The sequence below is a fragment of the Mus musculus genome, chromosome 10, assembly GCF_000001635.26.
Source record: "Mus musculus strain C57BL/6J chromosome 10, GRCm38.p6 C57BL/6J".
Taxonomy (NCBI): Eukaryota; Metazoa; Chordata; class Mammalia; order Rodentia; family Muridae; genus Mus; species Mus musculus.
The window spans coordinates 21033108-21059767 of record NC_000076.6 but is presented as its reverse complement, the minus strand read 5'-3'; the positions used below and the strand labels follow the sequence as shown (position 1 = coordinate 21059767).

General features: G+C 41.2%; 1 protein-coding gene and 1 long non-coding RNA gene across 8 annotated transcripts in view; one reads left to right on the top strand and one right to left on the bottom strand.

The window, feature by feature from the left end:
- The window catches only part of Ahi1 (Abelson helper integration site 1), a 128198-nt gene that overhangs the window by 20662 nt on the left and 80876 nt on the right, over window positions 1-26660 (bottom strand). For 6 of the 7 annotated variants that reach the window (XR_380069.4, XR_001779555.2, XR_001779556.2 and 3 more), the window contains 3 exons: window positions 18527-18582; window positions 4625-4787; window positions 1518-1615 (listed from right to left, as the gene is read on the bottom strand). Coding sequence is in view for 3 of the 7 variants with exons in the window: in NM_026203.3 (NP_080479.2) it covers window positions 1518-1615; window positions 4625-4787; window positions 18527-18582 (317 nt within the window). In the remaining 4 variants the exon portion in view is untranslated. Of the gene's footprint in view, window positions 1-1517; window positions 1616-4624; window positions 4788-18526; window positions 18583-18705; window positions 18949-26660 lie in introns of those variants that run through there. The other variant, NM_001177776.1, reaches the window with a different exon arrangement.
- Window positions 15647-25464, top strand: Gm20149. Its single transcript, XR_003948833.1, has 4 exons — window positions 15647-15731; window positions 15818-15905; window positions 24500-24658; window positions 24773-25464. It is a non-coding gene; the product is annotated as a predicted gene, 20149 (long non-coding RNA).

Here is a 26660-nt window from a genome sequence, read left to right as displayed (position 1 = left end):
CTGAGCTAATCAGCTCTAACTGCCCACTCTGCCTCTCCTCTATGTTCCCAGATCTTCCTAGCTCATCCATTTTGTAGTTCTTGTCCCCTGCTCACTTACATAGTAACCCAGCGACCTCAGCATTATCCTAGGTTCTAATGTCACCAATTCACTGGATCAGCAAACTGAATTAAAGGCCTGTCTTATCTCCCACCCCTCTAGTTCAGTCTTATGTATTTCATTTCCGTGCATCCCTCTGTCTTTGCCTCTACTTACCCCTGCGCCAGCACTATAATTATCTTTTTAACATGGGCATCCTTTCATATCCTTTTCCAGGTCACCTCCTCCAGGGCATCCCTTGTCTGGAGGATAAAATCTAAGCATGGTAGCAGAGGTCACGAGGCCGCTTGTGGCCCCATGTCTGCATTTCCTCTCTAACGTTTTCCCTTTGAGCCTTGATTCCCCAGACACAATCATAATGTACCTCACCTTATTCAAGTCCCCTCTTTGGGAGTGTTTGGTCCTAACTTCATGTAGCACTCACTACCTTTTAAGCTTCAGGCCATGCATTTCTCCCGGGCAACTATTCCTCGCCTTCCCCGGACACAACGAAAGGCTCTATTCCCATGTGTTGCCAACGCATTGGGAATATAATACATATCACCTCCAATCTAGTTCCAAGAGTTTGCTGAAGCTCATAGGTGGCTTACCAGCAGCTCGTTAAGCCCACACAGGCAAGTGTCTTGTTCTACCATCTTCATCTGGGGCTAAAGGACTGTTCAGTATGGAAGAACTAAGGAACTCCATGCTGGTCCAGCACTCAAGGTAACTACATGCTGAGCACACACTGGTCCAGGGCTCAGTTGCCCAAAACCTTTTACTATGACTTGCAATGATACACACACGATATATACTTGTTTATATATCATATATATATATATTATATATGTGCACACACACTCACACACATACTACTTCACAGTCAAGAAATGATGGGCTTCTTGACCTAAGGGAAGAGCTAACATCACACAATAGAACAGGTCTAATAAGCAATACTCATATGAATTCCTACTCTCAGAAGAAAGATACTGACCACTGTTTCTGATTTCACAGGCTTTAAAAGGCATTTCTCTGGCTGATAAGGCCTGAAAATGTCTTCAGTTAATATCAGGTGAAAGAAACTGCCTTAGCGAGATAGAGCTAAGAGTTCTATGGACTCTTGTGACCTCTGGCATCAGCGGGTACCTTCTAGATGCAACTGTGGGGTGGACAGCAGCACCTACAGTCACAGCTCCACTTGTGGGCTGTGCCCTCACAGGCTGTGGGTTGGGGGTTAGGACTTTATCCTCTCTGAGCCTCCTTGGTTTCCTTATCTGGAAATGGCTGTAATGTTCACTTTATGTATTTCTCATTGGTGCCCAGACCAAAAGAAGTAACAATGTAAACAATGGAAGATCATAAGCATGAAAAATAAAGATTATACAGACTGAGAAATCAAAGCACCGCCCACACAGCACCCACCCATTCTTGATTGATACCTTTTGAGAAGCCAGAGGCTTTTCTGGTTTAGTTTTCTCCTTGGGAGTTAAAGGAGGGGAGCGCTCCTTTACCTTCGGAGGGGAGTCTCGATACAGTGCTGGAATTAAAGAAGGAATTCAGTTATTTAAATCGACCCAAGAACAAACTACAACAGAGGGTAGACACAGAAGTGTAAAGACACTGATATTCACTTCTTTGATGTAACAGCAAGTGATATGGCACTTACTGTTAAAGTGGGTTGTAGTCTGACCCATTGGTCATGACTGGAGAGTTAACTGTGAGGATTTTAGACCCGCAGAAGGCATCAATCCCCTACTGTGCTGTCACAGGGACACTTACCTTAGGTGCTCTTAGTACACAGTTACCAGGAACCTAATGTAGGCAAGGTTATGTTAGGGAGCGACACTATCGCTCTTCTCAAGGAACTCTTGTCTGCCTAGAGCAGAGACTCTCAACCTCCCTAATGCTGTAACCCTTTAATACAGTTGCTTATGAAGTGGTGACCGCAGCTCTGAAGTTATTATGTTACTACTTCATAAGTGTAATTTTGCTACTGTTATGAATGAAATATCTGTGTTTTCCGATGATCTTAGGGGATATGACGCAAAGGTTGAGGAACTTTGGCCTCTGAAAGGCAGCTAATAACAGAGAAAGTGATCTGGGATTGAAGTCCTGAATGGAGGAAGGTGCATCAAGCTCTGAGGAACATGTGGGACTGTGCCTGGAAGGGTAACTGGGGAACAGAGAATGAATAAACATGGATTTAGGATTATATCTAAGGTTTAAACTTAAAACCCCTTTAACCTAAGATGATAACCTAATAATCTATTGAATCTACATGAAGTGCACGTGCGTAAAAAGCCACATGGGAATCTTCAAGGGCTAAAATGAAAATCTATTTTAATAAAGAATAATTTGGAATTGAGAAATTGAAATTGTACAATTAAGATTCTGAGATATTAGTGCATGTGGGTATCTGTTGGCATTACTCTGAGGTTTCTGTCTATCATAGAGAAAAGGGTGTTGACTGTGATTAAGAGAAACGGACAGCATTTTCTTTCCAGTGGCTCACAACACAATCAGACTGTGTAGCAAGAGACTGCGGTCTTCTTTTATTTTGCTGCTCTAGTTAAACATTGGGAACAGATTCTGTTCATATATCAACTCTCTTACATTTGCCTTGCATACGTGGATTCAGATAAAGATCAAGGACAATCCCTCCCACTATTGTTAGAATGGACTATGTTGCTGAGAGTCATTTCCCCTTTTACTGCTAAAATGCAGTTGACCTTCTGTTAAATTCAGGGAACAAGTAGGATAAAAGGAGAGGAGAGAACCTGTGCCTTGTGAGACTCGGCTACTGAGCTCTCCAGGATTCCGAGGCTCTCACGACAGTGGCGAGTGCAGACAGCGCTGACTCTTGTAGGACACAGTGAGAGACGGTTACTGCAGAATGGCAATGACTTAAGGAGCCACCTCTGTACACTGCCATCAACCACCCCTGTGGGAGGGCTACTCGATAAGGAAAATAAGGTTTCTTACGTTTTAACTCTTTGCACATTAAATGTCTGTGGCCTCTGAAGAAGGCAAGCCTATGGCTTTCTTTCTGCAGGCGTGATCTTTTTATACTGGCAAGTAAAAGCCTATCTGTAATGCTTTCCCTGGTATGCATGGGAACAGGCTGGAACTCCTGGTCAGTCAGACACCCTCCATCCAGCAAGAGTGCACACAGCAGCTCTTGTGAGTGCAGCCCAGCTGTGGCCTGAACCAGAGCTGGCTCAGGAACTGAGCTGCTGAGGGACATTTGGATGTTAATGCCTGTCAGGAAGTTACAAGTGGGAGAGGACTTTAAAGCGGTCTTAAGTCTATTTGGGAGTTACCTTTCCTACAACTTCCTTTCACCCTGCCTAAAGCTTTCTCCAGTGTGCATTTTCTTTAGCCAAAGAACTCGCCTTGAGGAGAGTTTACAAGCTATTAGTTCCTTACAGAATACACAAACCAGGGACAAGTAGAAAATTAAAAATTGTGTTGCAGGAGACAGAAAGTGGGTACTTTTTGCACTCCTTGGCACTTTTAAGGGGAGGAGGGAGCTGCAGCAAGACAGACACCAGCCTACAGCTTTGGGAAGGACCAGTGGGCAGTAAGTGGGGGGGGGGGGGGGGGGTGTGTGACATTAAAGGGAAGTCACTTCATCTAGATGGAGCCTAGCATGACAATCAAGGAAGACATTCTTTTTCCTCCTTTTAATTTTAAAAAATATCCTTTTACTCTCAAATTCTGGAACTTAAGCCAGGAATTAATAGTCCATTTATTCAGTCATAATATGTTTTAAACGGGGCTTCAAAGATTAGCATGAAAATCAATGATTAGGAATAAATAATTGTTTGCAGAAACAAAAGGCAATCAGAACCAGCATATCAGTGTCTGTGTACGAAAGCGTAGCTGATGTCGCTCAAAGTCCTTATTTCAAAGGCGAAGAAGTCCCCTAGGTCAGTATAAGCTGCGCGTGGGCTGCAGGTCTCCCAGCATGCCACCAGGCCAGCAGCGGCAATTAGGACAGGTAATTAGCATGCATTCCGAAGAAGCAGCCCTGCTGGGTGCCCCTCCTCCAGGACAGTCCACCTTGGGCTCCCTGCGGTAGCCTAGTTTCAGCTTTCAAAAGCCATGTCTGCCTCACTGGGAAGTGTTTGTGCTCTCTTCTTCTCATTTAGTGAACTTGAGAAGGAACAAGCCCCGCTCACTGGTGTTGCTACGGAGACCCCGGCCAGAGCTGAGGTGGACACAGGTAGAGTGGGAGCTGAGGGAGCTGAAGTTCCTACGCCGCTAATCAACCAACAGCCCCTGTGGCGGGAGCAGAGCTGGGCAGCTGCCACAGGCTCCCCGGGCATGACAAGGGCAGTCAGCAGGCACTCCAATCTCAGAGCTGAGTAGCTCTCTGGCATACTAGTGCATCGCCTTTTCAGTTTTCCCATCATGAGGATGAAAAATATTCCATGCTAAACATAAGCAATGGTCATATAGACAATACATGCATTAAAGAGTAGTGAATGATCACATCTTGGGCTCCGTTCTATCATAGTGTACCAGGAAGACTGCGTGCACTTACTTTCACTGGCCACATGATTAGCTGGAAAGAACCCTTCCTGCCCCTTTCTTACGCTGCCGTACCACCAGTCTTCATTATCTTTGAAATACACTCGGATAATGTCTCCACGATGGATGGTTAGTTCATCTGATCGGCTGGCTGTGTAGTCATAAAGAGCCACTACCTAAGAGAGAGATAAGACCACCACAGCTTTATCACAACTGTGCCACAGAAAAAGCCCCAACACTCACTTCCTCTTGCAGAAGAGCAGCTGAAACCAAAGCAGGACTTTGGCAAGTCTGAGGCTGTCTCAGGGGTTGCTAATAGGATCAGGGGTGGTGGGAACACAGCAGGAGAAGCAAGATAAAAGACTGTGGGATTGAGAAATGGCTAAGAACATTCAACACACCAAGATTAGCTTCAAAATACCAGATGTTAAAGTTTGAAAGTGTGAAGCAAATTAAAAAAAAAAAAACCAAAAAAAAAAAAAAACCCAAAAAACAAAACCCATAACACACCATTCCCTTAAGCACTTTATAAAACTCCTTTAGGTCCTGTCCTGTGTGCTAAGCAGATGCATCTGAAAGAGAAAAATGCAGGTTATCAGCATTACAAAAAGGAAAGGCTCAATGGGACAACCTGGCCATTTAATTCCGTTACCATCCCGAGTTGACTGCTCAAGTCTCTTTTTGAGAGAAACTTTTCTTGAAAAACAGCTTTTGATATTTTTATACCAACAGCCTAAATCTCCTGACTTCCCTGTAAAGGCTGATCTTTGTTAGCTAGGAACTAAGAGGAGAAGTCCTAAGACAATCCTCTCCTTTGTTTTATGACACTACCCCTTATATTTGATTTGTTTTTGTTTAAAGAAAAAAAAAAAGCACAAGTCAAAACTGGTGCTGCTGCCTGGCTGAGGGTTTAAAAGCCCTTTCTAGCATCTGGGGGAGCTCAGTCCACCCAGACCCGGTGCACTGTAGAGAGTGGGGCACAGCGGCGTGCATGCACATGCCATTCATGTGTATAAATATGCTTACTTTACCATTTTTCCCAAACAAGGCTTCAAAATGTCCATGTTACAAAACTGTATCATGGAAACACACCGCTGTAGGTCTTTGTAACTAGGCTGATGGGTTCTTTCACTGACTATTTAAATCCTAATGTGCATGGTGTTCCACCCTCGATTAGAGTTCACGAACTGACAATATGTATGCTATATTAACACATAGCATTAATATATCAATAACTGACATTAATATATCAATGCCTGATGATAGATATCTTAGTAATGGATATTTAGCTTTCACTAAATTTTCATAAGCATCCACTGATGAAAGAGTCTCTTGAGAGACAGGGTTCCATAAGACAGGCCTGGCTTCAGATTGCCCACTATACCTCTAATGGTATATACCCAATGATCAATGGTATATACCCAATGATCAGTGGATGCTTTCTTAGTATCCAATGCAGCACATTATAGTATTATGAAGTAGTAATGAAACAGTTTTATGGTTGGGTCACCACAACATGAGGAAGGAACTGTATTCAGGACTACAGCATTAGGAAGGCTGAGAGCCCATGCTCTGAAGCAATGGGACAGTTCCTGGAGCATGTCACCATGGTATTATTGCCATTTAGGCACAGACTTGTTACCCAGCGAGGCAATGAAGTGCCTGCCAAGTCAACAGTCTACATTCCAGCCACGGAGCCTGATCTTTGGCTAGACTCTCTTCTCAGGCTGGAAAGCCATGGCAGAAAGGACGTGGCTCAGGAGAAGCTGCTGAGCGGTATGCAAGGATGTGGTATGCAAGGATGGGCTTGCATCTAAAATGCTAGCAACTTCTCATCTGAAACAACGTATTCTTTGGTTGAACTTGGCAGTAAATTATAAATAAATCATGACCTTTCTAGCTACAAGATTTTACTGTCTAAGTGTTCAAGCAAAACTGGACAAACAACAACAATAAAAACCAATCAACCAAACAACAGTAGGCAAAATCCCAATAAGAGGTTTATCCCCAATGAATAGTATCTGGCCTATTCTTTTGATATGGCAGGCCTCCATGTCTGTTTGGAAGGTTCTCAGTGATTGTTCTCTGTAATACTCCACGTGGTATGTAACCACCATGCATGCATGTAGGACACTGTGTGTATGTCCCCTGCATGTGTGTAGGACATTATGTATTTATGTTCCCTGCATGTATGTAGGATACTGTGTGTGTGTGTCCCCTGCATATATGTAGGGCAAAATTGTTTTCTGCAATATGATTTGACTCTTGAGCTGAAAGCATAGTTATGAATTCTTTCTATAACAAATGTTTAAAGATATGCTGGTGTGTTCAGGCTGGTAATGTAAGATATGGGAAATGAAAAGCTTTATAAAATCCACTTTGTTTATATACAGATGGTCTCTGACCTGTAAACTGAACTATCATTAACTGGGAAGTGCATTTAATATACCCAATCTATCCAATAAGCATGGCTTATCCTGACATGTAAATGTACCTTAAGAATTCATAGTAAGCCTACACTTGGAAAAAAATAGTTTATTCACAATAGTGTGTTGAATATTGCATTCAATTAATTGAATATTATGCTAGAAGACAGAATATCTATGCGGGTTCCCTTCTGTACCACCCTGAGTGAGGACCGTGGATAGTCGAAACAGAATTTTGTCTTTTTCTCAGAGCCAAGTTGATTGAACACACTCTTCAGTGAAGGGCCAGGAACAAGTTTTGTTTTTATTTGCCTGTCTGCTAGTTAAGACCAGGATGGTCTCAAATTTTTGTGCTTAAGGGATCCTCCTGCCTTAGCCTCCCTATTGATGGAGTTAGATTGGTCATTTGCTCTGTCTGACTCTCTCCTTTCTTCCTTCCTTCTTTTTCAGAGGGGGTCAAACATAGGGCCTTACATGTGCTTTGCAAGAGCTCTACCACTAGTCAGAGGCTTTTTGAGACATGGTTTTACTATGCATCCCATGTTGGCTTTGAACTGCTGCTTTGACCTCCCCCAAAACTTGGATTATGGGTGTGTACTGCTTCAACTGGGGCTTACATTTTAGTTATCCAGGCATACATTTTTTCAGTCTTAACAGCAGTAGCTATTGGATACAGCTTTGGATTTTTTTAAAATTAGCCTGGATATTATAAGATGCTAAGTAGAGTTTTCTTTGAAATATATTCCAAGAAATTAAACATTATTATGGCTATCTCTAAGGAGTCTCAATGACCCTTGGAGGAACACTGAACAGCCAAGTTCAGCAGTCTGGCTGTTCCTTGTACTTTTATCTAGAACAAAATCAATAGTCAATATTCATAATGTCCTCAGGCAATTCAGCAAGCCAAGTTATGTTGAACAAATTCTTATATCTGAGCGCATTCTCCTGAAACAGGGCTTCAGCTGGCTTCATAATCACTGGACTTCTGCTCTGCAACCTGAAGCCAGTGCAACATGTCACCAGTGCAACACATCTGCAACCTGAAGCCAGTGCAACATGTCACCAGTGCGACACATCTGCAACCTGAAGCCAGTGCAACATGTCACCAGTGCAACACATCTGCAACCTGAAGCCAGTGCAACATGTCACCAGTGCGACACATCTGCAACCTGAAGCCAGTGCAACATGCCACCAGTGCGACACATCTGCAACCTGAAGCCAGTGCAACATGCCACCAGTGTGACACATCTGCAACCTGAAGCCAGTGCAACATGCCACCAGTGCGACACATCTGCTCTCACTCCGCCATGCTTTTCCTTCGCTGATTCACCTCGTGCTTCTGGCCTTCAGCACTTCCAGAGCATAATGTCTGATGGTTTCACTTACCAACTCTGCGGTCCCTATCCCAGCCCAGACAACTACAAAATGTGCATTTTGCTTTGCAAATGAGCTGGTTTTTCCTGTATCCCTTTAATGTGAGCTCATCTTGGCCCTTCCAGGACTACTTTTACGTCTTGTCAGAATAAGTTAAGAGACAACTTTACAGCTGAATTGGCCTCGCAGCCAAGCTACGGCAGTGCTAATCACTCCACCTATGCCTTTCTAGTATGGTTATCAAAAATGTGAACTTTCCCAATCCTGCTATTTGTACTGGCCACTCTCAGATGGTCCTCTGTCCTATGTATGGGCATGTGGGCATTCAGCCAAACATGTAAAGGTACTTATAATGGTTACTTACAGTTTATTACCCATTAAGAAATAAAAGATGAAAATTAAACTACTTTTTAGTATTCATCTTAAAATTAAATAGACTTTGAGAAAGCTGTTCCTAGTACTAATTAGGGAATATTGTGTCTTTGGTATTAAAACAGAAATAAGGAGATAAAATATATGAAAAGAAAATTTCACAATAACTCTTGAATTGTACAGAAACCCATTATTAAGTGCTGTATAGCCCTTTCCACATAGTGAAACTGGATTCTACGTTCACTCATAAGAAGAATGAACAAACACATACCCAGTTCCTAGACTAGTATGGCAGAACCTATCTTCTTCTAATCATTTAGATGAATACTCCACATGAGAGAGCCCTGAGAATATTTGTAAAAAGTAATCCAGGTTCTGTTACTTCTAGCTAATCTTATCTAGGTAATAATAGATAAGGAATCGGGATTCACGAACACAAATACCTGTACAAAGCATGTTGTCTCACACGGGACGAACACTGTTTCTGCTGTGCTTTATAACGCTGGGACATACAAAACTAGACTCTGCCTAAGAAGTGTTTGGAAACATTTGGGTTAAATTATAGTCAGATAAAACAACAACCATGAGTAAATCGAAGAATATAAAACTAGGGATCAAGAAGAGTTCCAAGGTAAAGAACACGCAAAACATCTGGTTTGTATGACTTTAAAATAAGAAGTCTGTGTAACCGTATCTGGTACCCTTATCTTTCAACTTCAGAATTTCAGTACATGTTTCAAATAACTATTCCAAGAGAACAACATCCAGAGACTTAAAAGTAAATTGGAACCATTAATATACAGGATAATGATTTGGCCTTATTTGTAGTCATCTATAAGTTGTAAAATCTTCCGTTTGTTGGGTGCAATTTTTACAGCAGAAAAGCCCTTAATAATAATTAACAATGAGAGATCCCTTAAGAGTTTACCATTTTGGGAATTCTCTAACAAGCAAATGAAAACGGCAGCTAATGAATTTTACTTTGTGGTTCAAAAAATCAAACACTTTATATGTGAAGGGTTATTTCTACTCAATGACTAAAGCTATCCTACGAGTTTCTGTGTACCTCCAAATCAGTGCTTTGAAACCTAATGGCGAATGTTAAAATCATCAGATGCATTCTGTGGAAAGGACCTGGAGCATGAATGCAAAGGCAGCCCCAGTCTGCAACACTACTGGGCATGAGGCTTCAACAAGGGAAACATAATGGCGGTTTCCCCTCGAAAGCAATTATGGGATACTGGTCTCTTTTCTAATCTCTTTACTTCCTAGTTGCAGTGAGGTGAGCAGCTCAACTCAGATACACACACACACACACACACACACACACACACACGCACGCACGCGCGCGCGTGCACACATACATAAGCATACACATGTACACATGTGCACACACATACATGTATAAGAGGCTAAATTTTATGCAATGGGAAGCATATCAAAAATGAAGCTATTATAAAAAATGTAGTTAACTCAAATAATTGTTATGGGAGGTAAAGTTGCTTATGATAAGCAAAGCAACAGTACTGGTCATTACAAAAATGTCAGAGAGCGGAGCCTTGCTTCTGGTCAAGAAGTAAATTTGAGAGGTTATATCGTAGAATACAATGGGTACCAGGAAACTACACAAGCCTAACAATTTCCAAGCATATATTTGTAGGAACGAACTGGCTCTTAGTACTGGGATAGAAAATTGGAGAGAATGGGAAGGCCCTGGAGAAGGCAGGAGTATTGAGCAATACTTATTTTAAGTTTTGTTTTCTGTAGGTTCTCAAATGAGAACACCCTAAATATTGATTATAATGATTTTTTTTTCCTTGAGTAGAAGGAAACAAGAGTTAAGATCAGGATACCGAGGGAGCTTGCAGACGGCCTATCCTTGTCCCTCACTGGAGATACTCATAACTACCTTCTCACCCCCCACTCATCTTCAAACAGCTGCCTGCGGCCTGTGGGGAGCGGGGCTGCAGGGCAGCAGGTGTCTGTGATTTCCTTTCTCAAGGTCACAGGTGACTGTGCCTATGCACTAGAAAACCACAGCTTCTAGGCCCCGTTCTTCCCACCAAACCCCAAGGTCCCCTTCTCACATCCAGATCACTCCGCCTCTGTGTCTCTCACCCCTCAGCTACTGAAAGACTCAAGGCCACTTTCCCTAGGAAATCACCTAGATTGCAGCCACTAATCTCTAGTCATCATCTGCTTGAAACTCCTCGCTGGGCTGACAGGATGCTTTACGAGAAGTGTTTCCGAAATGGTTCTCGTAGGGAGCTCCCGAGGAAGGCCTTTGACCTGGGCTATGCTCCAAGTCTTCTCGACCCTTCTCCAGTGCAGCAATTTCTGCTCAGGGTCTGGAGTGGTGCTCAGTGGCCGAGTCTGTCACCTCCCTCAGAAGCGTTACAGTGATGTTATACAGGTCAGAAGAGATGACAGACACTATGTAGCAGATGATAAAAAGTTTTCAAATGTTTTACAGGATTAACTGCTGTTGTTATCAGAAAAACTCATGATTTTCACAAATTCTGCCTTGTGCTATGGAGCACCATAGGACTTTAGTTATTTATTAATGAAGATTGATTCGGCTTTTTGGAATTAATGTTATTGGCTTAATGATGGCTGCCATAATTCATTAACACATTAAATTAAAGTACTTCTAGATGATCTTAAGACACTTTCTGCCTCAGCTTCTCCTTTGGCAAGTACTGATGTTGATGAGAATGCCCGTATTTTATAAAGTTATGATAGAAAAGTGACATCCCTTACAGGAAACACCTTACACAGTGCCTGGTACACAGAAAGTACCCAGGATGTTGGAGGTAAGTGTTATTATTCAACTTTTCAAAAACTCTCCAAATCATAGAGGAATATTATTTCAAGTAAAATATTTCTGTAGAACCCTCAAAGTTATAAAATGACCTTATATATGGATCTGTTAACTCCAACTACATATCTGAAAATAATCATGCTTTATTTACATGTTTGGTAAAAATATGCTCTGAATTCCCGAAGTATCCCTAGGGAAGCCTGCCTGCCTTCGGTATACGAGGGGTCAGCAGTTGGAGACATGACCAGAAAGCTTTTTCCCTTCTCCCCCTTTCCTTTCCCCCTTTTTCTCTTCCCCCTTTTTCCCTTTCCCCCCCTTTCCCTTTTTCCCCTTTTTCCTTTCCCCTCTGTCTCTTCCTTTCCCCTTTTCCTTTTCCTTTTTTCCTTGTTTTCCTCTTTTCCTTTTTCCCCCTTTTCCTTCTTTTTTCCCTTTTTCCTTCCCTTTTCCTTCCCCCTTTCCTTCCCTTTTTCCTTCCCCTTTTCCTTCCCCTTTTCCTTTCCTTTTTCCTTTTTTCCTTTCCTTTTTCCTTTCCTTTCCTTTTTCCTTTCCTTTTTTCCTTTCCTTTCCCCTTTCCCCTCTTTCCCCTCTTTCCTTTTTTCCCCTTTTTCCCCTTTTCCCCCGTTCCCCTCTTTCCCCCCTTTCCCCTCTTTCCCCTCTTTCCCCTTTCCTTTTTCCTTTCTTCAAGACAGGGTTTCTCTGTATAGCCCTGGCTGGCCTCCAACTCACAGAGATCCTCCTGCCTCTGCTTCTGAAGTGCTGGATTAAAGGTGTCCCCACAACTGCCAGGCAGTTGGTTTCCTTTCTGAAGAATGCTTTCTTCACTTTAACAACGTGATCTACTCTTGTTTGGTTTCGGTTGTTAAATTTTTATAAGGTCATATTTAATTTTGCTTCATATTTAATTTTGCTTTTTACAAAAGATAAATTTTAACTAGCCACTAAATACTGTTTTAAAAGATAATCTGTTACAACTTTGTTAAACACAAAATAAAACTGCAAATACCATTCAATAATAACCTCAAACAAAAGACTGAAAAACACTAAGTTGCCCAAAGTCAAAGCAGTAGCCGCTTGTTTCATGCCTTCCTAACGCTTTGAACAGAGAATTCATAAAGCGACACTGTGACACGTGCCAATTTCACAGAGACCGCACAAAGCCAACTTCTGAGCTAATAGCAAGTGCAAACCAAAACCTAAAGCCAAGTAGGTAAAAAAGCAGGTCGATGACATTCAGCAAGGGTAAATGACAACTCTGTAGTCCTGACTCTCTTGCATGGTTTCTTCAGACTTGTGTCACCTTGGCTGTAAACTGCAGTTGCCTCACACTCACACCCTTCCTAATCCCAGCCGTCTGCTTAAGTGTGACCCTCTCAGAGCAGCATGTGCTCAATCACTCATTCTCAATTCAAAGCACCCTTTCCTTATCTCCCACCCCACCTACTCTGCTTCAGGCAGACTGTGTGTGCTCCTCCTGTCATCTCTGCTCAGCCAGACTGTGTGTGCTCCTCCTGTCATCTCTGCTCAGCCAGACTGTGTGTGCTCCTCCTGTCATCTCTGCTCAGCCAGACTGTGTGTGCTCCTCCTGTCATCTCTGCTCAGCCAGACTGTGTGTGCTCCTCCTGTGACCTCTGCTTCAGTCAGACTGTGTGTGCTCCTCCTGTGACCTCTGCTTCAGTCAGACTGTGTGTGCTCCTCCTGTGACCTCTGCTTCAGTCAGACTGTGTGTGCTCCTCCTGTGACCTCTGCTTCAGTCAGACTGTGTTTGCTCCTCCTGTGACCTCTGCTTCAGTCAGACTGTGCGCTCCTCCTGTGACCTCTGCTTCAGTCAGACTGTGTGTGCTCCTCCTGTGACCTCTGCTCAGCCAGACTGTGTGTGCTCCTCCTGTGACCTCTGCTTCAGCCAGACTGTGTGTGCTCCTCCTGTGATCTCTGTTTCAGCCAGACTGTGTGTGCTCCTCCTATGATCTCTGCTCGCACTGCTTCCTTGCTCTACAACATCTATTACTTATTGAATTCTCTATCCCCACCTTATAAGATCCAGTTTAGGACATACTTACTCTAACCAGAGTTTCCAGATGACTCAGTCCTGGGAATTCTTATAGCACTCAGGCCTGTTCTGTACTCTACTTGTGTGCACACTGCCATGGTGCCATGGTGCCATGGGGCTCCTTTCGTGATTGCTCTGAGCCTGGCTGGCCATCTAATACTGACTTAGCTGCATACAGGTCACTTTTCTTAGGAGTGTAAGAAACAGTCAAAGGTATGCTCCTAGTTTATGAAGACATGCATGCTTGGTTGGTTGCTCCTAGTTTATGGAGACACGCATGCTTGGTTGCTCCTAGTTTATGGAGACATGCATGCTTGGTTGTTGCTTTTGGGTATCTGAACAGTGCTTACTATGTCATTTTCCCAGGTCCTCTGCATCTGCTGCTACTTTAGAATTAGGTTCATGCTGCTGTTACTTTACAGTGCTCCAGAGACAGGAAAATTCTAGAATAAGTTTGATAGACTAAAAACACTTAGTAAAGCACAAAGAAGAGAGAAATCTTCTAAAACCATAAATGTTAGCAAAGTGACAATGGGAAAATTCACACAGGCTTTATAATTCACAGTGTTCAGAGGAGAGAATGAGGATACTTAATGAAAATGGTCATTATGAACAGCCACTCATGGTTTTAAAAGAGATCCTATTATGTATGTGCATTTGATTTTCAACAGGAACTTTAGCAGAGCTGCTTTGAAATGCTACTTCATTGATAAATGAAAACAGGATTTTTACAACAAGTTATAAAAGCTTATAGTTTCCATGTCCCCTCTCCACCCTGCAATTATGTACAGGAAGAAATCAGCCACAGGCCCCAGTTTATGAGTTTTGTAGGGCATGGTCACCTCAGTTTACATACTATGAATTCCTGGAAAATGCTATTGATTGGAGAAGATAACTTGTGCCCTTTGAATCAAGACATTTCACTTAAATCCATACTTTTACCGAGAAATAATACATTGCATGTGAAACAGCTGTATTTTTACAGAAGTATACAAATCAGGACTATTACACAAAGCACAGTAATACAGTATGTAGGAATTTTGTCTACATGAAGGGCTAAAGAATGATAACAATATAGCAATTGTTATCATTGACTCAAAATGTGGCAGAATAAGAGAGATCATAAAATCCCAAAGAGACACAATAAAATTTAATTTGTGTAATTCAATCAGTAGATTTACGAACAAATTTAGTGTTGAGGCCAGCAACACCACGGTCATCTCAAATATTTCAAAAGTTACAAAATAAGTCTAAAACATTATGGTTCATTACTAATAAGTTATAACAAAAATCTATCAGTTGAGCCATAAAAATTCAATGCTAAATCAAAGAATGAATGTAAGAACATCTGAGCTAACATTTAAATGTCAACTCAAGTCAGGATATTTTAGATCCTTCGATGAAAGGGCTACTTTGACAAATGGTAAGTATTTCACAATGGGTAGAAGCCTAAGGAAACAGACTGTTCTGTCTGAGCATGTTGCGGCAGATGTGTGAATATAAACGTCTTAGAAAATATAAGCAGCAATTTTATAAACTACTCCAAATCCATATGTTAAAAGAAACTGTGTTCTCAGTAATAGGAAGACTGGACAAATTAAGATCAATGCATACTGGTAATTGTTACAAATATGAAAAGCACAACTTTGCAAAAAATTCAAGTCATTAATCCGAATAGGTCAACAAATATTATTTGCATCTTGTATTATTATATTGAGGAGATTAAGAATAAAGCCCCAATCAGTGAGAAGCATGTACATATTGGGCACAGCTTTCTATGTTTTAATGTCTTCTACAAAGATAATAATCTGCCACAAAATATAAAATGCTATGCTATGCATGATAACATATTAAAAAGCAGGTATGTTTCACTGTGTTCCTGAGGAACATTTACTTATACAAGTAGGTGTTTCTTTTTGATTTGCAAATAATCCCTGCATATAAAGCAAATAAAGGGTTCACGCCTTTGCTGACTTAACTCTTAACTAACTTTTACACCTGCCTCTCAGAGTTCAGACAAAGACTTCTGAAAGGCCTGAAGCTGACGAGTTATTCTTAACTTGCCACAGGCTCTCAGCAGGTAGGAGCCTAGTCTTTAAAGGACATAATCTAATTATTTTAATATAATCTACTAATGTAACCAACTTGTTCCTCGTTGCTTTTCAGGACAGTGTTCAAGTAAATACTGCTCATCAGAACAGCCAACAAGAAGAAAGTTACAGTGTTAATCATCACATCAGACCTAGGAGACCAGGTACAAATGAAATAAAGTCTATGATGGACAGGCAGGCCTAACAGTTTAGTTATATAAAAGAATGTTAGGCTAGTGGCTAGGAAGCAGAAGCGATCACTCTCTATCACATCTTTAAAAGCAAAAAGGTTATACTCCCAAACAAAGATGTGGCTAAGCAAATATGCATACTTAAGTAACTCATCTCCATTCTGTTTAGTCGTCTCTTGAAAAAATAACTTGGAGATGTACTCTTAGGTGTGAACAAACGTAAGAAGTCAGCATGTACAGGGCTGGGGTATAGCACTTGCCTGACCCGTGAGTCACAGAGTCAGCCCTGAGTTCCAGAACAAGACAGAACACAGGGCAGCACACAAAATAAAAAGGGTGGTCTGAGTCACTTTGATGGAAGCCATCAATCCATTCAGCCACAGCCTTCAATTTCTATTAAAAGAAGTGCAGAAACAGGGTACTATGTATGCCAGAGACAATCAAACACCCCCTGCCCTCAAAAAGAAAGTTCATGTAACCAATAAAAATAGAAGAGTAAATAAGTAAGCTGGAAAGAGGGTTGGTAATGCTGAGAGAAGGGACAGAGACGGTCTTATTTTCAGTATACTCTATTTACTTATGTGACTTAACAATACAAGCAAACAAGAAGCAAAATCTCCCCTGTAACACACATTTAACTGAAAGCTATTCCGAATTCCACCTGAGGAAACACATCCTTTCGGGGTCAGAGGCCTGAGAACTCTCAGCTCCTCACGTGCCTCCCTGGGTAAGTAGGAACAGTGGCATCTAACGCTTGCTCTGCAAGGCACTGGCTGGAGCACCAGGACTGAGAGGGAGAGTAACAGATAGGTATCCAGGCAATGAGGCTTTCAGTCAAGGTCAAGGTCAAGAAGTCACTTAGGGCCCAGCACCAGCCACTCCCAAATCTCGGGTGATCCCTTCTTATTTTGATTTAGGCACAAAAGAGTGGCCTGATGCATGGGTTTTCTTCAGGCCAGAAGAATACAAGATTTGGATTTACAAATACTTCATTTTGATAATTTTAAAGGACTGATTGATTATTTCATATTTTCCATAAACATGTTTGTCTCTTAAACAACTTAAGAGCTGAAGGACAAAGGTTATGCAGAACTATATTTCTGTGAGAATCAGAGTTAATCTGTTCCGAGGACCCCAGGGTATCAAGTAATGAACAGACTTGTGACCCTGTGGGGGAAGTGCCAAGGCCAAATGCAGCATGAAGGCCTGCAGCAGTGGGCAAAACATCCCTTAGATTGTAGCAGAGGAGCATCAGAGTAGCTGGGCCTATCTCAGAAAAGCTGAAAAGCAAGCTTCAGGCGGGGGACGTTTCCATGCACAGCAGGCATGTGAAAGTGTATTGACCATACAGGGTAAAAGTGGTACGAAGACTAAGGAGCTGCCATTTCGTGACCATCCAGGGAAAGAGTCCTAAGACAGCAGCATCAGAACATCAGAGTGTTCTGGGGCCATGGTCGGATTGCCATCACCATGAGTACTGCCACTGCTCCTGATGGCGTGTGGATCAGGCTCTGATAGTCAAGTCAGCCAGTTAATAACATGGACTGACATAGAAATAAGAACACTGGTGCCATAGGAATGAATGCTTTTAAGGTTAAAATAACAGTATGTAAACAATCTAAGGACTGAGTACTTTATTCAAATACATTAAAATAACAAATTTTCTAAATTAAGCTTCTAATTTTACTAATGAATAAAATGTACACAACGCTGCAGCTACAGTTTTGGCAAACATACTAAAGGAAGCTGGAATAGTCCCACAGCTGAATATGATTTATGATTATATTGGTTACTCCCATCTCATACATACCATGCCTGAACTCATTCAACTAATCAAATAAAAAGCTGAAGTCAATTTTCTAGGAGGCAACTATTAAGAAAATATCAAAATACAGTTCAATATTGTCATTATTTCATTTAAAATGGTTTCTCACAATAGAAAATGGTGAGTTGTGTGAAGAGCTTGGAACTTAAGTAAGGGACAAGAAGATTACATTGAAGGAAAAACAGCTGTAGTATACATTACATCATCTTATGAAAATCTCAACCAGAAACTAGTTATTTAGGTGTATTTCATATAAGCACATTATAAAACTAAAAGGAAATACCATTTTATGTATGTTATCTGGTAAATATTATAATTAAATGCCTTTTGTTGTCTAGTACTAATAGAAAAGGGATAAAAGGTAAAGACTCACTTCTATAATAATACAATATAATAACCTTTATGAGGAATGATGAATTAAGGAAGTCTTTTACCATTATAAAATATCCATTCTAAATAACACAATTTCCAGAAAATAACTCATTTTAAATGCAAATATTATATGATATACTTACATTATTCAAATTATACATTATTTTAGGTTAAAAAATGAATAAGCAGCCATAAGAGATTGCTTCTTATTTTCCTATGTTTTGGTAAAAATTAGGTTTTCTTTAATTGGAAGACAAGAAGTTGATTTTCTTGTAGGGCTATAACTTTGGAATAGAGAGGTTAAAAGAGTTTTCAGCATGGCATTTTAAGTCACTAGCCAGCATTACGCAGTAGTTTCTTAGCAGTTTTAACAATTTAGATAGAAAGACTGCCTTACCATTGGTGGTGGATCAACATGGCGCACAAAAGGCCCTCTCTCTATGCTGATAAATGCTGTGGAAGGGAAAGAACCACATTTGGTTACTACGTTCATTTTATTTTTAAAACATTATGTCAACATGACATGCCTGGTAGAATTTATAAGAAAGAAGCACTCTTCAGATGGCAGGGTCCTACCAAACTGTCACAAATTCTCTGGTCAGGAACAGCAGGTGAGTTGGGCTAAGATGCCCAATTGAAGGTTCGCTAGGCCAGTTTTCCCATTTGAGTGGCGTCTAGTGAAGGTTGAAGATGTATTCAGAGCCTCCTCTCAGCACAAAAGGTCAACCATTCTTCCAGCAAAGGTTTATTTCTGACTAGAGGTCACCAGATTTAAGCTGTGAAAGAACCATGCTCCCCTATTCTCTCAAAAGAATAAACAAATCCATTTGAACTTCTCTCCAATGGATCCTACTGTGATACATTCTATTACTTGTTCAGTCACCATGCAGTGACAGACGGGAAGTTCTGATTCTTCTCTTTACAATGGTAACCATGAGGGCTAATCTTGAGATCCTTTTATCGCATGTGGATTTATGTTTTTGTTCCTAGTGTTCGTTACTGCATTTTTTTTGTGTGTGATAAATAGCCTGTAAAGTATATACCACCTGCATCTGATCTGTAAGACACTAGTTCAAAGCCAGGCTCAGACTTAAAGTGAACACAGGTGCTGGTCTCATTTACTCTCACATTACAAACTAACATGTGGGCTGCAATACTGTAACAGTTAACTAGAATGGTTTGGTTCAAATAATGCTAATGGTTGTCACAATGATGAGAGCCATAAAGTCTACTAGTAGCAATTAGCAAAAGGCCCAGTTTAAGCAAAAGGCTATTTGCATAAATACTATGTAAGTATTTATTTAACCCTCTTTAATGAAAATGAATGAAATGAGATTAAGACAAACTATAGCTTTGTATCACTTTCAAATGGTATCTTTAAAATAAAACATCATATATTTAAGAATACAGCTTTGCTTCCTTTAAACTTTTTTTTCCTTAAGAGCTTGGTATGGTGCTGCACACACTAATCCCAGCCCCAAGGATGCTGAGTTCACATTAGTCCTCCACAGGTAGAGTTAAAAAACTGATGCAGCCCCAACAATTCAGTAAATCCCAGGTATAGAACAAGCCTTCAAGCAATATGAAAGCAAGGCCTCCCACATTTTTGGTACCTACTGTTTGCAATATCATATGAAGCACTGTATAGCCTTGCTCCAAACAAGGCTAATACTTATTGAGTAGTTATTTGGGAGTCAGATAAAAGATAAACTAGTATAATAAAACAAATGTTCTGTATGAAAAAAAAGACATAGAGCAAATGAAGTAGGTTTTCTTTTCCTTACATGTGAAGTCTTTTGAGAAAAAGACGTTCATTCACAGATTAATCTTACTTCTGAGTGAAAAAAAGGCAAATATAAAACTACAAAATATTTAAACAATTTTGGTTCTTGTCAGTTTCTGCAACTTCTATCATCTACCACCTCTTCTAACTTTTGTGTCTGCAATCAATGACAAGAGTTTGGCATGGCCCATTTGCTTTCAAATGAGAGTGATCTTGTTTAGTCAGAAATAAAAGTTAATTTAAAATGATAAAAACAAAACTTCCCTCTCATTTACATTATTAGAGTTTGCACAACAGTTCCAGTAAGAGAAAAAAATAAACGTTCTAGATTTCAGTTTTCAATTTCAAGGGTAGAAAATGTTAAAAACTACATTTTCTTGCAAGTGTGTGCAGGTGTCTGTGTGTTCATGTCTGGGTGCACATCTGTGTGTGTGTGTGTGTGTGTGTGTGTGTGTGTGTGTGTGTGTAAGGCCAGATCTTGACATTTGGTGTTTTCCTCCATTGCTTGCTACCGTATATAAAGTAGGGTCTTTCATGTAAAGCCAGAGTTTACAGACTACCAACGACTAATCTAGCTTGCTCTATGATCTCGTCTGCACTGCTTGGGTTCTGAGATCACTGGCTGGATGCCACACCCATCTGGCATAAGCCTGGGTACTGGAGATCTGAACTAGAGTCCTTGGGGGCTTGCATGGCAAACTCTCTAACCCCCACTTCTCAGACCCCCCAAAAGAGAAATTTTAGAAATAGATTGCATAAATTAGCTTAGCTTTAAACTACAATTGTATATAGAAATAGCCGTTGGAAAAGACAGTAGTACATATTTGTTGAAGACTGAAGTTAAAAACATACACAAAGAAATGGTCGCAGAGGACATCTGAGACAGCTTCCTTTTCTCAGTAGATCTTACTTTAAAAGTCTACATTTCAACCTGGCTCTACATTTATCAGCACCAGCAACTGAAAACACACACATGGCTTCCTGTGGCACCTATGACCTTGCCTGTCAAGGTGGCTAAGCCATGGTTCCTAGCTACATTCAAACAACATTCTAGATGATTCTTTGAAGGCATTTCATTGGATAGTAGTAACATTTAAGTTAGAAGAACCAGAGGAAGGTATATTCCTCCCACTGTGGAAGAGGGCCTCAAGTAATCATTTAAAGGCCTGAAAACATCACTGACCTTCTCTGAGAGAAAGAAATTCCACCAACGGATTTCCACCAGACAACATAGGAGGCACAGTAGGTTGAGAATAAATGAACTATGGTGGTTTGGTTACTTGCTGTGATGATTTTAATGAAAATGGCCCCCTTGGGTTCACAGGGAGTGGCATTATTAGAAGTTTTGGCCTTGTTGGAGGAAGTGTGTCACTAGGAGTGGGCTTTGAGGTTTCAGAAGCTCAAGCCAGGCTCAGTGTAACTCTTTCTTTGCGCTGCCTGCCGATCTCGATGTAGGACTCTCAGCTGCCACTCGACACCATGTCTACCTGCACACTGCCATGCTTCCTTCCCACTGTGGGGATAATGGACTGAACCTTTAAACTCTTGGCCAGCCCCAATGAAATGTTTTCCTTTTAAAGAGTTGCCTTGTATTGTATATATCACACTCTATAGCAATATAATATATTCTAGTCTTCACAGTCTATGCAAGTATAATGTATTCTAATATATAAGAGAATTACTAAAAATGAGGGCATCTGATTTAGATGGACATAGGTAACTGTGATGTGGGTATACCCAGGTAATAGGGAAATCTCTTCTTCTCTTTTTTCTTTTTGTCCTTTGCATTAGGACTATCTGTTTAAAATTATTTTATTTATTTATGGGGAAACCTCTTCTAAACAAGACTTTTTTTCATTTCAAAGTTAAATGGAAAAGTAGAGAAAACATTTGTAACCTTTGTTCTTGATAAATGCCAAGTTCCTGTTATAAAAAGCCAAAGAAGGCAAATATGAATGTAATTTAACCTTGAAGCAGCAGTTTCACTATAAACCCATTTTTAAAATCTTTACTTCCTAGCTATGTTTCTGGAGTGAAAGGCCTGGGAGTAATTAGTTTCTGAAATCCATTATCCATTTGTAGCATCAAAACGATTTTTTAAAAAGTGAAACATCTGTGGGGCAGGAGAGTGAACCTCAACATCACAAGCAAGGAAACGCTGCTCATGGGCACACACAGTGCTCCATGCTACAGGACACATGGGCACACACAGCGCTCCATGCTACAGGACACATGGGCACACACAGCGCTCCCCACTTCTGTCTGACACAGTCCCCGAGTCTTAGCTAGGGCAGCCAGATAAGTGGAAGGAAAGGTCAAAGTATCTTTATTGCAGATGATCTCAGTCTATGTGTAAACAATCTTAAAGATGGTACCACAACATTTCTACAACCAATAAAGACATTCAGCAATGCATGAGAAAGCAAAATTAGCACACAAAAGTCAGTAGGTTTCATATTTACAAAGGACAAGCAAAACAGGAAGGAAATCGAGAGAGCAACACCATTCACAACAACTTCAACAACAGGAACAACAGCCACCATCATCAGCAACAACAAAATGTGAACGAAATCTAACCAAAGAAGTGACAGATTTGTATAATGAGGATTTTAAGACACAGAAGAAAGCAACTGAAGAAGATATCAGAAGATGGGAAACCCGCCCATGCTCACGGATTGATGGGCTAGGATTAATACTGTGAAAATGGCCATCCTTCCAGAAGCAACTACAGATTCAGTGTAATCTTAATCAATATTCAATAGAATTCTTCACATAAACGGAAAAACCTCTTCCATAGGAAACTACAAAAGCCCAATGCCTTGACTCTGAGAGGAGGAAGCGGGAACTATGCTTGAACTCATTTGCAGTTTTCTGAACAGGACCCTGTCAGCTCAGGAATTGCAACCAACAACTAAGAAGCAGGGCCTCATAAATCAAGATTCTCACGTGGCCAAGGATACCACTCCTCAATTAAAGAGGCAGATTACAGAAATGCTGAAAGTCTTTACCAGCAGCACAGAGGGTTAGTATTTAAAATGTAAAATGAACTGAAAAAAAGAAAAAGAAAAGACAACCCAATAAAAAATGTTAGTACAGAACTAAACAGTGTTTTCAAAAAATGAAATACAAACTACTGAGAAACACTTAAAAGTGTTCAATGTCCTTGGACATCAGGGAATTGCAAATTAAAACTTCTTTGAGATTTGATCTCGCCAAAGTCAGAGTGGCAGAGGAGAGGAGGAGGAGAAGAGGAAGAAGAGGAGGAGGAAGAGGAGGAGGAAGAGGAGGAGGAGGAGGAGGAGGAGGGGAAGAGGCTTGGGTGTGGGTCGAGAACACTCATTTGCTGTTGCTGAGAGTGGACACTGATCTACTCACGGTAAAAACCGTGTGGAGATTTCTCATAAGCCTGTCATATGACCCAGTTCACATCTCCTGGGAACATCTGTGCAGTGCTCCATCTCCTGTGAGACACTGCCTACCTGCTCCTCCATGCCTACTGCTGCTTTACTCACAACAGCCAGGAAACTGAAACAGCCTAACATACAGTGTACTTACACAATGGAATACCACTCAGCTATTGAGACAAACAGAATGTGAACATTTCATGTAAATGGGTGAAGCTGGAAACAATCATTCTGAGAGCTGTGCCCCAGAAAGACAAACATCACATTTTCGCTTAACTGTGGATATGAGCTTTGAAACTTCAGATATGTATGTGTAATTTGGAATATCCATCGAGATCAGAAAATTACTAAGGGGCCATGAGGGAGGGGCTTTTAAGGAAAAGGAGAGAAGACACTATTACAAAGGGCTAAAGGAAGTTAATGGAACAGGAAGAGTTATACTAGAGTTCAGGAATGTAGTGTAGGGTAGAGGACAGAGGGTGGGAACGGGCTTCTAACTACAAAGACTTCAAAAAATACACCTGCTACTATATAAGCTTACATGAGCATACATATATGCACACACACACATGCTTGCGCACACACACACACACACACACACACACACACACACACACACACACACACGGTGGGGAGGGAGGGAGAGGGAGAGGGAGAGAGATCGAGCAGGGAGCAGTCACTTCTTTGGAGCTGCTGCCCAGCACTGTCCTCTAGACCCCTAACACTACAGACCACTGCCACTGCTCCTGGTTCCCCTCTCGAATCTATGGGATGACACAGCTGCTGAACACACCGCTCACATGTGTCACATGCACGGTGAACTAAAGCTGGTACTGACATGGAAGCTCCCTTCTTACCAACACATTTTCACAGTGCTGGAAGGTGATAAGGAGATGTCAGAAGAGACCTGTAACCAGCAGTCATGTCTAGCTGTGAGGTCTGGGCCTCACTGACTCTGGCAAGACATGTCCACCACAACAGTGGCACAAACGTCCTGGGGACAACTGACTACGCCCCGATAGGATTTAAGTTTCTCTTCACAAGAATATGCCCATAGCTGGCATCACTATCAGACAAAGAACCTAGTCAGATCACAGGACCTAGGAGAGAACCTACTATGATTGCAGTGCTAAATGGACATAGTATTCCACCAGCTTCTAAAGACTCATCCTTCTATCCATAGACCAAAGCATCTCTGAAGCGTCATCAGATCCGAAGCATCATCGGAGAAGCTCGTACTTGCAGTTGGTGGCTGTGGTGACAAGTGAGAATGGCCCCCACAGACTTACTTGTTTGAATACTTGGTTTCCAGTTGGTGGAATTGTTCGGGATGTATTAGGAGGTATGCGGTCTTGTTGGAGGAGGTGTGTCACGGGGTGGGGGGGTGGGGGGGAGCTCGGTCTCTGAGGTTCCAAAAGTCTATGTCACTCTTCGTGTCTGTCTCTCTGCCTTGTAGTTGTCTCAAGATGTGAACTCTCTACTACTGCTCCAGCGCCATGCCTGTCTGCTGCCATGTTCCTACCGTGATGGTCATGGACTCTAACTGTGCTCAGCCCTAGAGTGGGGGTGGGGGAGGGGGATGGTTACTTTGGAGAACTGGCATTCTGTATTCCTCTCACTAGGACACGAGGATGCCGACACTCCCAGCAAACCTTCCTGTTGGGAAGAGAACACTCACACGACCCATAGAGAGCAGTAACTGAAACAGGAGCACGCTATTTCCATAATGGAGAGGTCTGATGTCCACTTCCTTCATCAAAGGCTAAACTTACCAGCAGCAGCAGTGGGATACCCTGACAACACATGACACTTGATAAGATGTATACAAGTGATTATCACTCATAGTATGGCCACAAGTTTTGCCTGAACGAAACCACGATGAAATAGATAAATTTAAAACACTGACATTGTATAAGACAATTAGCCCAAGCACTTTTCTTTCTAGGTTAACTGAAACTTGACACTAATACAACTGCTACAAATAATATGACCACCAATGAAAATATGAATCTTGACCGGGTGCTAGAGATACAAAGCTTGCTTAAGGCATTTTTGGCATAATTAGGGATATCTAAATGTGAGCATTCATTAGATGGTTTTCCTATTACCTTTGTGACTTTTCATATATGATAAAGTATATTTACATAGTAAAGTCCTTCATTTTATCAGATGTATGGTGAAGCTTCCGGAAAGTAGAGTGCACTATACCATAAACTTATTTTAGTTTTCATCTCAACATTGAATTTATCAACCACACATGTTGAATATGCATGAATGAGTAGTTGTTTATAGCATATATTCATATTTATATATTGATTGACTTGCTAAAAAGTAATATTTGGGGCTGGTGATATGGTTCAGTGATTATGATCCCTGACTGATCTTCCAGATAACACAGGTTTAACTTCCAGAGTCCACAAGGACACTCAACTGTCTGTAACTCAGGTTCTATGGAATTTGATGCCCTCTTCTGGTCTCCATGGGCAATGCACACACATGGTGCACAGACATATACACATGCAGGCAAAACATTCATACATGTAACATACAAAATAAAATGAAAAAAGTTATTCTTATTGAGAAGTAGTAATTTTTACCCAACCAGAGAGATGAATTTCTTAGAATCATTAGTTTTCTCCCTTTATATTTAGTAAAAACTGTATCTGAGGGATGGAGAGTTGGCTTGGTGCTTGAGAGCCCTGGCTGCTCCAGGGGACCTGGATATGATTCTCAGCACCCACATCATGGCTCACAACTGTTTGTAACTTTAGCTCTAAGGAGTCAAACGCCCTCTGAAGGCATGGTGCACACATGTGAAGCAAACATGCACATGCAGACAAAACATTCACATGCACAAAATAAAATAAAATATAATAAACACCATTTGAGGGACGAATTACTCATATTCCAATAAATTACTTCCCAACCTGGTTTTGGAGACGCTGTATATTAGAAGACGGAGAGGAGTTTATGAGATCTGCGACTCTGGTGTGCTTCCTCACAGCTCGGGAAGAACACCCAGCCTATGCCACTCTCAAACACTAATAAAAATTAAAACTCATACCAGAGGTAGGGTCATACACTTAATACCTACATATATAATCCCAGCACTCAAAAGGGTGAGGGAGAAAGATTGCTGCGTCTGAGGACAGCTCATTATAATACATCAAGACTGTCATACACACACACACACACACACACACACACACACACACACACCACAGGCATGTACCACTAATACTATGAGTATATAAAGTCAGTAGATATTTAACTATTTTTAAACTATTGCCCAAATAATTTATTTATGCTAACTAATAGTTAATATTGTACTAATGTCTATGAAG